This window comes from Drosophila virilis, chromosome 4 (genome assembly GCF_030788295.1).
Source record: "Drosophila virilis strain 15010-1051.87 chromosome 4, Dvir_AGI_RSII-ME, whole genome shotgun sequence".
NCBI classification, from domain to species: domain Eukaryota; kingdom Metazoa; phylum Arthropoda; class Insecta; order Diptera; family Drosophilidae; genus Drosophila; species Drosophila virilis.
This window is the reverse complement of record NC_091546.1, coordinates 5,837,581-5,853,202: the sequence shown is the minus strand read 5'-3', so window position 1 is coordinate 5,853,202 and position 15,622 is coordinate 5,837,581. Positions and strand designations below refer to the sequence as shown.

General features: G+C 39.9%; 2 protein-coding genes and 1 long non-coding RNA gene across 3 annotated transcripts; all 3 read left to right on the top strand.

The window, feature by feature from the left end:
- Positions 1-2,235: 2,235 nt before the first annotated feature.
- LOC138911242 (uncharacterized) lies at positions 2,236-4,998 on the top strand. The gene is made up of 3 exons (XR_011416679.1): positions 2,236-2,866; positions 3,919-4,105; positions 4,156-4,998. It is a non-coding gene; the product is annotated as an uncharacterized lncRNA (long non-coding RNA).
- A 4,295-nt stretch (positions 4,999-9,293) lies between these two features.
- On the top strand, positions 9,294-11,706 carry LOC6628402 (phosrestin-2). The gene is made up of 4 exons (XM_002052684.4): positions 9,294-9,524; positions 10,304-11,111; positions 11,172-11,301; positions 11,371-11,706. The coding sequence occupies exons 1-4, from the start codon at positions 9,416-9,418 to the stop codon at positions 11,416-11,418; spliced, it is 1,095 nt and encodes a 364-aa protein (XP_002052720.2). The 5' UTR covers positions 9,294-9,415; the 3' UTR covers positions 11,419-11,706.
- Positions 11,707-13,509: 1,803 nt separating this feature from the next.
- Positions 13,510-15,503, top strand: LOC116651555 (protein croquemort-like). Its single transcript, XM_032438150.2, has 5 exons — positions 13,510-13,749; positions 13,812-14,114; positions 14,192-15,003; positions 15,066-15,156; positions 15,220-15,503. Exons 1-5 carry the CDS (start codon positions 13,621-13,623, stop codon positions 15,409-15,411), a joined length of 1,527 nt encoding a protein of 508 aa, XP_032294041.1. The 5' UTR covers positions 13,510-13,620; the 3' UTR covers positions 15,412-15,503.
- Positions 15,504-15,622: the final 119 nt, after the last annotated feature.

Here is a 15,622-nt window from a genome sequence, read left to right as displayed (position 1 = left end):
GCAGCAACAGCACAAGCAGCAGCGGCAGCTACTCAAGTGCGGCTGCCTGGGACATTTCGGACGCCAGCGCATGCAAATGGAGCATGTGGCTCGAGTTCGCTTGAGATTGCACATCAATATTGGTGCACTTGACACTTGACGAGGTCCAAACCCCGAATTGGCAGCAGTAGCCGGCATTGATTAACATGGGCTGCTTGAAAATTGCTTGGAAACTGAATTTAAAACCCAAACATAGCCCTTCAACATCTGGAAGTAAACCATACACGGGCTGCACTTAATCTACTTACGTATGAGTACGTAAAGACAAAAATTGCGCATACGCAGCGTGTTGCAGCCTGGTTTTGTGAGCACAAAATGTTAAAAATTTTTACAACAGCCACTTACAAGCAATTGATGAAGACGCTGCCAACTTGTTTCCCATCTGCTGCCATCAATTGACTGGCAACTTGGAGCCAAAGAGCCTTTGCCAGCAACTGCTAGCAGCCGTCAGCTGCTGCACCTTGTTCAGCTTTGTTCAGTGCTGTCAAGTATATAAAATCTACTCGAGCTGGCTGCCACTGTGCCAGGGCACCCTTTTTTTTATTAGTTTTCGATGCAACAGTTGTGGCTCGATGTGTAAATTTAATCAGTCAGCAGACTCAAGTATGCGTCAGTGCTGCAACAGCAGCTCCCATGCCACGCCCTGCCCAGCCAGCCTGCTTTTTGTATGGCTTCAATCCTTGTTGGATGCACAAATTTTCAAATTTAATTAAATATATTGGCTTTCCGGTCGGTTAGGCTAGGCCAATTCACTTGAGCTACAATTTTATTTAATTGATTGTGATGCTGCATACTAGGATAAGGCAATGCCTTGTCGAGCGAGAGCTTTAGTCTTGGAATATTATCAAAATAAACTAAAATTATAATAACTGAAATGAAGGCCGCTAATTAAGAAGACTTCACAGCTTTAAATATTCAATTCTATTGTGTATAAGCTTAGAATAACGTCTGCTTTTGATAATGTATATAAACATGGCAATCATTTAACATCGAAGTGAAGGTGTGGGATAAAAACACAAATCGGAATTTTTATCCATGTGCTTAATTTTTTTGCTTTAATTTTCATATTGCATAATATTGCTTTAATTTTTGGTTTGATCAGCATATTTTGATCTTATTCGCAGAGTTCTTGATGCTAACGACTCAAATAGAGTTAAGGTGCTTAATTAGAGCCTAACTTAGTGCGAGTTTAATAGATCGTTGTAATATATTAGGATCCACTTATAAAAGTTCCTTTCAATTTGATGACAAAAAATCCTCTTAGAAGCACACACACACACTCCAGCTTGTCAATCATACGATTGATTAATATGGGTTTAAGAATTAGTTGACACAATTCATCGCTGACTGGCTAAGAACCGTATAAGGCTTTCCTAGAACACTCAGCTAAGCAAATCAATCAAGCTGTCAGCGTACTATTAACCCTTACATATTGCTGCATGACAAATCGCTTTTGACATGCCAAAAGGCATGACATACATTGTCTACACACACACACACACACAGAATTACAGCTACAGTTAAAGCTACGGTTACAGCTGCTTAATGCCAGGACACGCATTTGTCAGCACTAATTGCTTTACAAAGCATTTGCAAAAGTTACCCAAGGCAAAAAAAAAAGAAAAAATACCAAGAAAACAAACAATGCCTGTTAGCATTTGCCTCCACAGCTAAGGAAAACGCATGAGGAACTATAAAGCAAAAATCTGCAAATCGAACAAAAAACAAAAAGAAGAAAACAATCAAAGTTAGAAAGAGATTTCATTTGAGCTTCGACATATGTGGCATGCGGCAGCTGAGCTATGCCAGAACATGATTTTTATTGGGACAGTCAGAAGCTGCATGCAGCTTAAGCTCCGCAAAAAAATATGAAATCAAAAATCCTTTTTGTGGCTTGCCCGCCTAGCTGGGACACGGCAAAGTGCAATGCAAAACTCGGCCACAAATATTGCGGCACTGCACGTTGACAGTTGCCCCAAGCCGTGTCGCAGGAGGCGTCAACCAAAGTAAAGTGTGAAGAATAAAATTCCAGTTGACAGGCTGTAGATGACTGATTGACTGTGCGTTGCCCTGCAAGAAGACAATCTGTGCTTGTATCTAAATTAGGTATTAGAATAATAGGAATTAGTCTGTATATAGGTCTGAAATATTTGCTTATATATACTTATTTATTAATAATTCAATGTTGGAGACTATCTGCTTATTTTATATTATAGCTAAAATGGCCTTTAATATTGATCAGACCAAAGAAAATAGCAGAGAAAAATAAGCATGCAATCTCTTAACTTGATATTCAACAATTTAATAAAAGAACAGCTCAAATCAACCGAACCTTTGATCAATGTACTGTAAATGATTTGACACGCTCTATCAGTACGCAGATTTATGCAATTGCTACTAATATACATATAAGATAATCTTGCATACCCTTGCTTGCTCATCTCTTGGAGGGTATTTGTATGGGAATCTCAAGTGCCGCAGCTGTATTCGAAGCGTCTGGGTCATACATACATACATACATACGTACTCTGCTTGACAATTGGCTAACAGTTAACATGAAGGAGAGCTCTAGTCGGAAGTACTAGGGGATACCCTAAACCAGCTTCAACCAACAACACTTAAGCAACATTTTAAAAAAAGGTGCTTCCCTGTTACCGGACTCGATCTCGCCAACCCAGTCAACCTCGCCACCGCCTCATACTCCACAACCATATCAAGAATTAACAAGTAACAAAATAACCCAAGACATATCTCCGCTGTTCTACAAACGACATACCATCGTGCGATAATATGTCTTTCAATGGGTACTGGATTTAAAAAGCAGAAGGTAAGTTCTCAAATTTCTGGATTTAAAGCTGCCTATGATATATATTCGGAGAAATAGAAGAGCATATACACAAATGCAAATGTTGGCTTTAAATTATAAATGTTGTTATTGGCTATGTGAGCTGCCTATTTTGCTGCTAAATTGGCAGCTATATATATATTTGCGCTGGCGCCAAAATCGCTAGCACCTAAAATGGTCCCCGGAGTGTAGTCGAAAAGTTTTCAAAATGCATAAATTTCTTCTTTTTTTTCTGGCAAGTTTTGGCGGCGGTTTTTGGTTTTCGGTTTTGGGTTTTTGGCAAACCAATTTCTGGCGACTGAAACGGTAAAAGTTTCAATCATATTTGGCCATTGTCATTTGTGTGCTAAGCCCGACACGTACCATCACGGTTATTACCTAAACGCCGGACTAATTTGATGGCAGCTATGAAAACTTTTTGCGCAACTTTCAACAATTCGGCCATAATCACAGTGCTAAAGACAATGCATAAGTCTATGCAGCGGCACAGGCATAAATATCCAATATAAGGCCATATATATCAGGCAGTCAGAACACCATGCCCAGCTTTTCCTGCGGCTGCTTAACGCCCCGGCACAGAAAAACAGCCCTGAGCATCATTTCTCGCATTTCCCGCTGCGTCTGCCTTCAGATTTATGATGAGACAAAGCCGCGCGCGTGTGTGACTCCATTAAATGTGTTAATAGGATAATGTCACCGTGAAAAAAATATATAAAAAACATAAAGAAAAATATGCCTTGCGTCTATGTTATATATATATTTTTGTGATGGGGCTCCCCGTGGTTAAAATGTAAATTTAAAAAGGAAAGTAAGTACATTAAAGCTTAGCTAGACCAAAAATGTAGATTTACTGTGCATTGCAAAAAGTAAAATTCATTTTGAAATTTAACCTATTTAAATTTCGTACCTTTGGCTCAGTTAATTTGTAATTATATATTTTGCATATTATTCGACTTTTTTTATATTTATTAATCTTATAACATGCTACGAGTCACTTTTAATTAATTATTATTTTATTTATTTTTTTCTTTTAGTTGCAGAAGGCAAGAAATGAAGTCGATTTTAGATGGTGGTCGCATATAAAACACATTCGGTTGTGCCCACAGCAGGCACCAGCTTAACAACAAGTACGAGACACACACATACACACCCACTCACACACACACAAGCTAGAGTAGCAGCCGGAGGGCAAACCTAAACACGTGCTGGCAGCCAAATAATGTAAGAACTCCATTCTCTACATATACACATACTTACATATACAAATATAGGCATAACAATGGCTATGGGCGAGCTAAGGCACGCAGCTTTGTGTATTGAACATGTCATCGGCAAAATTGTGTCAAAAGCCCGCCGCAAATACCATCAGCAGGTGAGCATGTAAGCAGAGCGCTGGATAGAAAAGGAGTGTGATGTGAAGACGGATGGAGGGGCCGCGCTTGGGCTTGGTCAATGCAGTTAGGCGTCGCACCTTGCTGCTTTTGTTGTGCATCAGCCATTTTGACAATATTTTCAGTTATGGCCCAGCATCGTGCAACATGGCTTGCCACTTTTGGCAGTCCTTACTGCCTGACGCTAACCTTGCGCACCAATCCAACCCCCTGATCTATCCGCCGCCTGCTTGTCCTGGCTATACATCAATTTAACAAGCAAGCATGCACATGGGAAATTAGCTAGCAATAACGGTATTTTTGGGATGCAGCGACAAAACACACATACACACGCTACAGTTACAACAGCTTTGTGGTGTGCACTCCACAAATTGTTGCACATAGTATCACGAACCGGTCCTCCGGCTTTGTAAGCACAACATTCTGCTCCCTTTTGCTAAATTTATGCAGAGTGCAAGCAAAAATGTATCAAGTGCATGAAATACGAGCATGTGACAATATGTGGCATTGGGGTCAGCGATAAATTTGATAAAGAGTCAACTGAGACATACGAGTCAAGTGCTTCCTAGAAAAGTCAACAAATAAAAGGAAATCTGTCAACTATAAAAATAATAATGCCATAAGCAAGGTCATCAAATACTTTAGGGAAGCCCAAAAATAGTAAATCAAATACAAATATTAATATTTATATTATTGTTTATTAGTTGAAATCTTCTTCTTACATATTAGCAACATGTTTTCAACATTGAAAAATTGTATGATATTGATCCAGATTTTAAAATAGATAAGTTATACCTGCATTCCCTTATAATGTTAAAAGGTATTGATACTTATCCTTTTTACACTTTTTCGTATATATATATTATAAATTATTATCTATTCTCCAATTACCCTCACGGATAGCTATTCTTAAGCTATATGCTTAGGCATAAGCTATAAATATGAATGTCGTAATTTAATGTCATCGATTTAGGCAAGTAATTGTCAAGCTTAAAGGATCGTTGGCCCAATTTCTGGTTCACACGCCCAATTCGCTTGTGACACTGCAATTGAATTCGATTCGAGCTTAAAGTCAACTCATCAGCAGCGGCCACAAAAGCCGCCGCCGTCGTACTCGTAGTCGCAGCAGAAGCAGCAGCAGCATCAGCAGCGGTTGCCATTGCATGCATCAATGCAAATGTCAAAGCAATCATTGCACGCCAGCGGAAGGGTGTGGAACGGGGGGCGTGGCAGCTGCCTCAAACACCATTTGCAATCGAGTGGCGACAAGAAGAAGCCCAAGTCCAAGCCCAGGCACAGGGCCGTGGCCATGTCGTATGACAGTAAACACCTGGCGGGCGAAGGGGATTGATTGCACGCACAAACACAGCTTCCAATGCTGCATGAATGTATATTTGTATAATTCAGTGTATGTGTGTGTGTTTAGATATATAGAGAGATTTGTTCACCCACGATTAGTTGACGTTGGCGCACACGGTTTCCGCGCCATTTGCTGTCACTTCGCCAGTTTGCACATCGTCAGCCACGACGATGACGTCGTCGTTGCCGTCCGCCTCGTACTTGTCCTCGTCCATGTTCACGTCCTCGTCGGCCATGCCAAGTTTGTTCATGCAGCACTGGAGCTTCTTTGACTTTTTTTTTGCTAGACCCGCCTTGCCAGGAGGCTGCCTGTTTCCTTCAACTAATGGCAACTGGAAATGGAAGCGACTGCGACAACGTTGATTGCCGTTTGTTGGTGTTGCTTACCCCCCAAAATGTTGTTGCTACAAACTGTACCCATTGAAAATGATTTGAAAATATAGGGTATATAGCAGTTAGATAGTAAAATTGCATCTGCCAAACGAATGTTGAAGATGTACACATTCTTGGTTAACATCAACAACAACTTTAAATTAGCAATACATATTTTCGAATACGCTATGTTGATCAAATAATCAATAACTTCTTTCATCCATTAATCGATAAATATCGATGTCTAGCCTTTAATTTTTGAGCATAACTCGCTATAAATAAGAAACTTGGTACAAAGGTTCTCGTGTATTAAAAACAAATCAGGATTTTGTCCGTTTTAAATAACTTCCTTATTCCCCGCGACTTTAAGGTGATTTGTGTAGGCTTAGTTGTTGTAGTTGTAGGCATTTAGCTGCCATAGTTAAGTCCGACGCCTAGCTGTTTAAAGGGTAGCTGCTTGTGGAGCACTCTTGACTAGCGCACCCCTACTTGTTCCAGTTGTTGTTGTTGCTGCCGTTGTCGACATTTGCGTTGGCGCCAATGTTGCCAATTTTTTGTTTGCCTTTCGCCTTTAATAAGACAAGAATGTCGATGTTGTTGTTGTTTTGCTGCAATTTTACGTGCTGTTGGCCCTGATAATCGTAATACTATTGACAATGTTGATGTTCAATTTGGCCAACTGGCCCATAAATATATGGCTTTTTGCACGCACGTGCTGTACATCAAGTTAACCGCTTGCTTAATACTTGGCCTTAAACACTATGCCTCCTTGCAGCAGCTTGAGCTGGCACTATTTTGAGCTAAAATTCGCCTAGGTTTCTATTGTTCTTGAATGCTTTGGCTAGCGCTGCAATTTGGCCGAGTAATTTGGCCAATGACAATTGTGCTGGGTCCTTGGCCATAGTCGCTTCAAACCGAGGCCTGAGTTGAGGATGTGGCAATCTCATTGATTGCTCGACACAATTTGGCTTTCGCTTTTGTCTTGCAACAGGCAATTGAATTTCGCAAATTAGCAGCTGCCTTGCAAAATAGCTGTGGGACGTTTTAATCCACTTGAGCTGCAGTGCAGTTTCCATCCGGATATCCGTTGCATAAACTGACTGGCTTTGTGCAATTTATAGATATAAATCTTATATATAACTCTGATCTATGCTTAATTTTACTAAGCTAGTACGCCAGCAGAAGTCACTGTCTGAAGCCATTCCACCACGCTAGCAGGGCTGGTCAGAAAAAGAGTGTTGGAAAAACACAAAAAACACAAGGCTATTTTGTAAGTTGTAAAAATAAATTTATTTAATTAAATAAATTTGCAGGAAATTCCAGCATTGGTTTCCGTCACGGCTTTTCCCGCAGCGTTCTCAGTGCAAATCTCACCTGCTGACATTCCATCAACAAATTGAAACATTAAGTCGCCTGTGGCGATACACCGAGACGGACCCTGTTTGTCTCTGTTGCTGACATACGCGCCAAAAGCGATTTGCTATTGTACCTAATATAAAACAGTATATATAGCATAACGGATTGGGTCTATATTACAGACTCGTACGAATTTAAATTTCACTGAGTGTCGAAGTAAACTCATCTTTAATTTGCTTCTGCATAATTTCTTAGACTCCAAAATAAATACATTTAGTACAAGAACTAAAAGTTGACCGCAAATGAAGAGCTACGCAAAGGATTGACGGTATAATGGAGAGAGTGGGCGATGGCTCAGACCAAGACACTTGGAGGCAGCATTTGCGCGCAAATAATTGAAGTCGGCTTTGTTGTTCTTAGCGCTTTGTGGTTTTCGTTGACGGCATGTGGCTTTAACTGTGTGGGTATATACACATATATATATATTTATATACGTGTGTGTGTGTGTGTGAGTGTGTCTGCAATATTGTGAAGCAGGACTTGTGTGCCGGCTAAAAGCACTTGGGTGCGGTCTGTGGGCGCTGGGTTCTCTTAAACTTGATTGATTTTGAGTGCTACCCAAAGCCGTATTGTAAACGCCTTAGCATATACGGAATAGTACTTTCAGATACTTATAGATAGCTCTTATAAATCAAGCACTTGCTCATTATTCATGCATGTATTTACGCATTTCATGGCATATTGCATCAGCTGGTAATAGACAACAGCTAGACGATAATATCTACGCCTCACTTTAGTTCAATTATATGGCAACTAAAGCATTTAAACGGCCGCTCGGACACGCCCATGTCTAACACAACCTACAAAATGTAAGTGCAAAAGTTTTGCTATTATTAAGAGCCTCATTGTCGGCTTTGTTGGACCCTGGCGACTGGGGCCCCTGTCCTACCATACATGCTAATGTTTCGTGCCGGTATATAGAGACACACACACACACGCACACTACAACCACACAATAAGGCACAATATATTCAACACAACTTTGTTCATATTTTTAATGTCAGTAGAGAGCATAATAATTACGTTCATTGACTTTGCTAAGTAGCCAACTTTATGCTAATGTGATTTAGTTGCGCACAAGTTGCGAGAAAGGGAAAGAGGAGTTTACCCAAAGTCTGGCATATTTTTACATATTTACATAATTGAGTGCAGTGGGAAATCATGTTCAAGATTCTACTTCATGTGGGCCAAAGTGTCTGTGCACATTTATGAAATCATTAAATTATTTAACAAGCATAAGAAACTACAATTTAAATTCCCTTTATGTGGTGGTTAATTGAAATATCTCATAATTTATTGAGACTTTTTTTAGTAAAACTTAAATGTTATATTTTCTAGGACAGAATTTTAAAACTATAGACTGAATATTGGGATACTTAATGGATATTATATTTCTACTGAAGGCTTTGTTGAAGATTTATAAATTGTAATTGTAACTTTGCAAAATAGCTGCCACTTGTTAACAATTTAATTAGTTCGCATTACGGCACAGGTCCTATATGTAATAGCTGTTCCATGCGTCATGCACCATACCAAACGAAAAGAAAAATAAACTAAAAATAAAACAAGAAACGCAATCAAAACTGGAGGCAACAGTGTTGCACGCACGCCATGTATTGATTTTGTTAAGCTAGCTATTTTTGCATTGCTAATACGCCGTGTTGTACGCGTATTATTTTGTGGCCAGCCATCGATTGTTTTCGGGGCAGCAGCAATGTCAATATCAAAGCCAAAGCCTGCGCGGGAAGCCATATTAAAGCAGCACCAGCAAATGGTTTAGATTGTGGAAAAGATGCAGCAACGCGAGCTAATTGAATTTGCAGCGACGCTGAGAATGCCAGGTATAAATGACGGATTGTCGCTGGCCGCTAATTGAAAACGACACGAACAACGCAACGCGGCGTAGTTCGCAATATTTAACAACAACATATAACTAGACCGGCAAAGTAATACTTCTTTTTTTTTTTGGATTAGATAAAAACTCCGCGGCAAAATGGTTGTTAACTTCAAAGTTTTTAAGAAATGTGCGCCGAACAACATGATCACGCTCTATATGAATAGGCGTGAGTTTGTGGATTCGGTGACGCAAGTGGAGCCCATCGGTAGGTGATCATCAGCAATGCAAATAATGGAATATTTGTGGAATGATTGTCAACATAGATCTGGAATATTACAAGATCAGGGAATAGTATATAATTATGGGGATATCGGAAGAATAGATCAATTAATCATGTTAGGATCCCAAATACGCATAGATTATTATTCAGTAATGTTTTCATTTATCGTGAGAGATTGGTTATGAGGCATACATTTAAACAATCGGATTTTAAATTGGAATAATTTTGAATTATTTCATTATAAGCAGCAGACAGCGACTGTATAAAATAAAGAGTACTTAATGAAATTATTAAATTTCTTTTGGATTAATAGAATATTACAATATTCCTAAGAACAATCGAATTTTTTCAGTATTATAATGGAATATATTGTTTAGGCCTGGGAATATTTAGCAGCATTTTACAACAAAGTTTAAGGAACTATTATACATTTTCTATAACCTCATAAATCTAATACTATCTACCAGCCATTCCACTTTGCTAACATCGTAATAAACAGTATACATGAGATACCATGTATTTTGACCCGAATTATAACCAACTCCATTTGTACATTCATAACATAATCAGTTGATCTGCTTGGGCTTTAATTAAATTAAGCCCTAATTTATGCAATGGATAGCAGCCGTAACAGCCGCAAAGCTGCTTATTAGTTACGTGTTTATTGACCGACCGTGGAATATGGGCGAAAGACGTGTCTAGGCGAGACCGTGATTGTAACTGTGTTAAATCTGGCTCAATTAATTTCGTTCGTCCATTTGCAGATGGCATCATTGTGCTGGATGATGACTACGTGCGTCAGAACCGCAAGATCTTCGTGCAGCTTGTGTGCAACTTTCGCTATGGACGCGAAGATGATGAAATGATTGGATTGCGTTTCCAGAAGGAGCTAACGCTTGTCTCGCAACAGGTGTGCCCGCCGCAGAAGCAGGACATACAGCTGACCAAGATGCAGGAGCGTCTGCTTAAGAAACTGGGCTCCAATGCATTCCCGTTTGTCATGCAAATGCCCACCAGCTCACCGGCCTCGGTGATGCTGCAGCAGAAGGCGAGCGATGAGAGCCAGCCCTGCGGTGTGCAATACTTTGTGAAGATCTTTACGGGCGAGAATGATTGCGATCGTTCGCATAGACGCAACACTATTAACCTGGGCATACGCAAGGTGCAGTATGCACCCACCAAACAGGGCATGCAGCCCTGCACGGTGGTGCGCAAGGACTTTCTGTTGTCGCCCGGAGAGCTGGAGCTGGAGGTGACACTGGACAAGCAGCTGTATCATCACGGCGAGAAGATATCGGTCAATATATGTGTGCGCAATAACTCGAACAAGGTTGTGAAGAAGGTCAAGGCAATGGTGCAGCAGGGCGTCGATGTGGTGCTCTTCCAGAATGGACAATTCCGCAATACGATTGCCCATATGGAGACCAGCGAGGGCTGTCCACTGAACCCCGGCTCCAGCCTGCAAAAGGTCATGTATCTGGTGCCCACACTGGTGGCCAATTGTGATCGGGCTGGCATTGCCGTTGAGGGCGATATCAAGCGCAAGGACACAGCACTGGCCTCGACCACGCTGTGAGTAGCCGCTCCCAGGCCTATTATAAAGCTGACAAAACTAAAATTTTGCTTTCACAGCATTGCCAGTCAGGATGCTCGTGATGCCTTCGGCATTATTGTTTCATATGCGGTTAAGGTAAAGCTCTTTCTGGGCGCTCTGGGCGGCGAGCTGTGCGCTGAGCTACCCTTCATACTCATGCACCCTAAGGTAATTGCCAGCCTCTTAACTATGTCCATATAATTCTGCTAAAGCTTATTTTCTCGACTTCATGTACAGCCCAGCCGCAAGGCACAGTTGGAAGCTGAGGCATCCATTGAGGCCTAAACATGCAGCTACCTCAACTTAATCGAATACAAAGTGCATATATTTATATAGAAATGTTTAATCAAAGTGTTATATAATATTAACGAAAATCCAAAGCTGATGTTGCTGAAATGTTCTGAACTGCAGTCGTCGAAACTTTTCTTACTTAACAAATCCATTCGCAATATATGTGTGTATGTGTATTATAAACGCTATAAATGCTACATATACTTTATGTTATAATTGAATTGAATATTCTTAAAAAAATATATAAAAAAAAATTGCCTGACAAACAAATGGCTTTAATAACACTAGCCCAAAACGTTTTCGATCCTAAGCAGCTGATAATATAAAACAGTAAAATTATACTATCGATTGGCTCAGAAAAAATGAAAATCTAAATTTTGACACAAATCGGCACGTTTTTCCTCAAAATCAGGGTCAGGTCGAATATCAAAACTTTTTTGATGATCTTGTTAGAATAACTCGGCTAAATAACGTCTGATTCAGAAATATTACACCTTTTTGAATTCGTACAGATCCCTACAATCAATTGACATTCAAATTAATTAAAAATCGATGGGTTTAACAAAATTGTTATCCAAAAAACATGTCGATTGTAAAGTCAAACTTTTTAATGATTTTTTGGAATATCTCAGCCAAATAATGTCCGATTTTTTAATTTTATGCCATTTTGGACTCGTAAGGATCAGTACTATCGACGGGCATCAAAAAATAGAAAATCTAAATTTTGACCAAAATCGACCAAAAAGCAAAGGGTGTAATATCACGTTTTTTGCCAAAATCAGGGTCACACTCGAAAATCACATCTTTATTGATCAATATTTTTTAATATATCGCTTAAAAATCGTCAAATTTTTAAAAGTTAAAACTTTTTGAAATGCCTACTATCAATTGACATTCAAAAAAGAGTTGTTGACCAAAAACCGATTCTTTTGATGGTCTTTTGGAATATCTCGGCTAAATTACCTTACCTGTTCTACTTTTTTCTAAAGTGTTAATTGCATCGCAGCATATCTCGTTATTGTGTACACTAGTGCAATTATTTCTTCCATCTAAGCCAAACTACAGTTTTCATTATTGCAGTAAACACGAAACCACACACACACACACACTCACATAGATACGACGGCTGGATTATGCATTATGCCGCCACAGATGCCACAAGGGTTGGTATCTCAGCATCCGAGATGCTTAAGATTATGCATTTATTCAAGTGCATTGTGGCAAGCAAATGCCGCATACGGAATCATTATGGCCAGAGTATAAATTCTGCATATGCTGCATGCTAATCGCAACGTTTACTTTTGCGGCTAAGTGTATTTCAATTAATGTCAGCCCCGAAACATAATTTCGTAGAGGACCAACATTAATGCATACTAAAGTACACAATGCATTTGATGTACTGCATCAATGTGGCTATCATTTAGTTGAAATTGAATATTGATCAATTATGCCATAACCATCATAATTTTTAGTGCTACTTCAATTAAACAGTTTCGGTATGAGGCTGTTTAGACAATGTATAGTGCATAGCATTTACAGCCAATAAAAAAATGTATCTGATTAGATTAGGTTATTTGTACTTGATTTAGCGATAAGTTGACGAGGTGTAACACGAAAATAGTTATGCCTCGCGCACTTTTCTGATTAAGCACCTGTTGTTATCAACTGGTTGCAGAAAGACATATTGCTATCTGACGGCGCTGATGGCTCCACGATTTAACTTTTTAATTAGCTAAACACAATCTTCATTGATATTTATGTTAAAATATACCTATATTCACAACTATAAGCAAAAAGAAAGCTTTTTCTTTTTGCTACTTATTAACGATATCGTTTGCTAAAAATGCCCATAATCATGATTAAAACGCCGCACCTGTTACCAGGTCGTTGGCAGCGTTTCTTAATCTAAATTCAGTAGACTGATAAAAGAAAAGGTAACCGTGAAAACCCAATGGCCTTGTTGAAATTGGTTTAAGTGCATTGTGCATACATCTGGACGTCCAATAAGTCCATAAACTTGAGCAACAATTAAAAATGAATAATCAATGAAAAGAAAACAAAACAATTGGAAAAGATTATGATTAAGGTATGATTATCGCATATGGAAAGAATAAAACAGCTGCGATTAGGTTTTAATGGGTTAGTTAACCAGCGATAGGACTCGGTGAAGGCATTCCGAATATAAACGTGGTCGGAATGTGCTGTCGGTGCTGTGGTGTGACCCAACAAAAGGTCTGGGTTTTTGGCCTTGGATCACTGTTCACAGTGTTCGGTCTCCTAGCTGTAATATGGTGGCCCACTCTCATAGATAGTATCATAATGAAGGCAAGTGGATGCCAAGAAATCAAGATAGATTAAGCTATGCTAATAGTCTCGATTACTTATAGGCCTTGCCGCTGACGCCCACATCGAGAACCTATGAGAAATGGGCGGATTTGCCCATTCCCGTTTATATGAATATGTATCTGTGGAATTGGACGAACGCGGAGGAGGTTAAGCTGCATGGCGTTAAACCGAATTTCCAGCAATTGGGTCCCTATGTCTATAGAGAGGAGCGCGTAAAAATGGATGTGGAGTGGCACGAGAATAATACGGTGACCTTCAAGCCTAATCGCACCTGGTTCTGGGAGGAGGAACTCTCCGGTGGCAAGCAAACGGACTTGGTGACGGTGCCACATCTACCATCGATTGTGAGAAATATTAAATATGCTGAAAGTACAATGTTAATTTCTATTGATTTTGTTTGTTTTTTTTTTTTTTTTTTTAGGCCGCAGCGGCTATGATGCGTGACAGTCCCTCACTGATTAAGTTTTTTTTTAACAAAGCGCTCAATGAAAATGGTGGTTTACTCTATGCCACCCACACGGCCAGCGAGTGGCTCTTCGATGGTTTCTATGATGAATTTCTGCATTATGCAATGACTTTGAACAATCCTCTGGCGCCGCCAATTGAAACGGATCAGTTTGCTTGGTTTCTAAATCGAAACGGTTCCAAAGACTTTGAGGGCGCCTTCACGGTGCACACGGGCGTAGGTGATATCAAAGAAATGGGCGAAATTAAATTCTGGAATGGTGAAAATCATACTGGTTGGTATGAGGGCGAATGCGGTCGTCTCAATGGCAGCACCACAGATCTCTTTGTTCCCGACGAACCAAAGGAGAAGGCACTCACCATATTCATAGCTGATACCTGCCGCATTATCAATTTGGAGTTCACGGGCCAAAGCCATGAGATTGAGGGCATTCAGGGCTGGAAATACGAGGTGACGCCAAACACCTTCGACAATGGACAACGGCAAGCGGATATGAAATGCTACTGTCCGGTTGACAAACAGCCCGATAATTGTCCAGCTTCGGGCGCCACAAGCTTGGGTCCCTGTTCCGATGGTGCTCCCATGTATCTATCAGCCTCTCATTTCATGTATGCCGATGAGAGTTATGCTAACACCATAACTGGCCTTGACCCAAACTATGAACGCGACAATTTCTTCATCATAATGGAACGCAAACTTGGAGTACCGCTTCAGGTGAATGCAGCCATCATGGTCTCATTGTATATGGAAGCAGACGCGGACATCGAGTAAGTCCATGATGGTTCAGTTTAGTCAGGAAAACATATTAACAACGTCCTCTAATGCACAGCATTATAAAAGACATACCAACCTTCTATGCGCCACTCTTCACAACCGGCAGCTCTGCAATTATTAACAAGGAACTCGCTTCCGAGTTGAAGGCAACTACTATATATATATATATCCATTGCCAGTTGCAGTCTATTCATGACATTTCTTTATAGCTGGTATTAAGTCTACCCGCAATTGGACGCTATACGGGCATTGGCTTTCTATGCTTGGGCTGCATCCTTTTGGCTGTAGGAATTTTCCTCACTCTCAAACGCAAGTGGTATGGACAGGCGGCAGCTGATAGGGCGGCACTTATCAGTGCAGACACAAACAACTCAACTGACCCAGAAACAGTTCCAAAATAATGCTTCGCGCTAAAAAAGCTGATGCACTCTAATATCTGTTCGATATACAAATTTTAAAATTTAACAAAAAGTGATTTTTGGATTGTGATTCATATTATTAATTTTCTAAATTTATAAAATAAGCGTGATTTGAAAAAAAAAAAATGTATTTATATCACTTTATAATACTTTTACTTAACTTATATTTGGAGCCGATAGTTCTGAGCAAGTA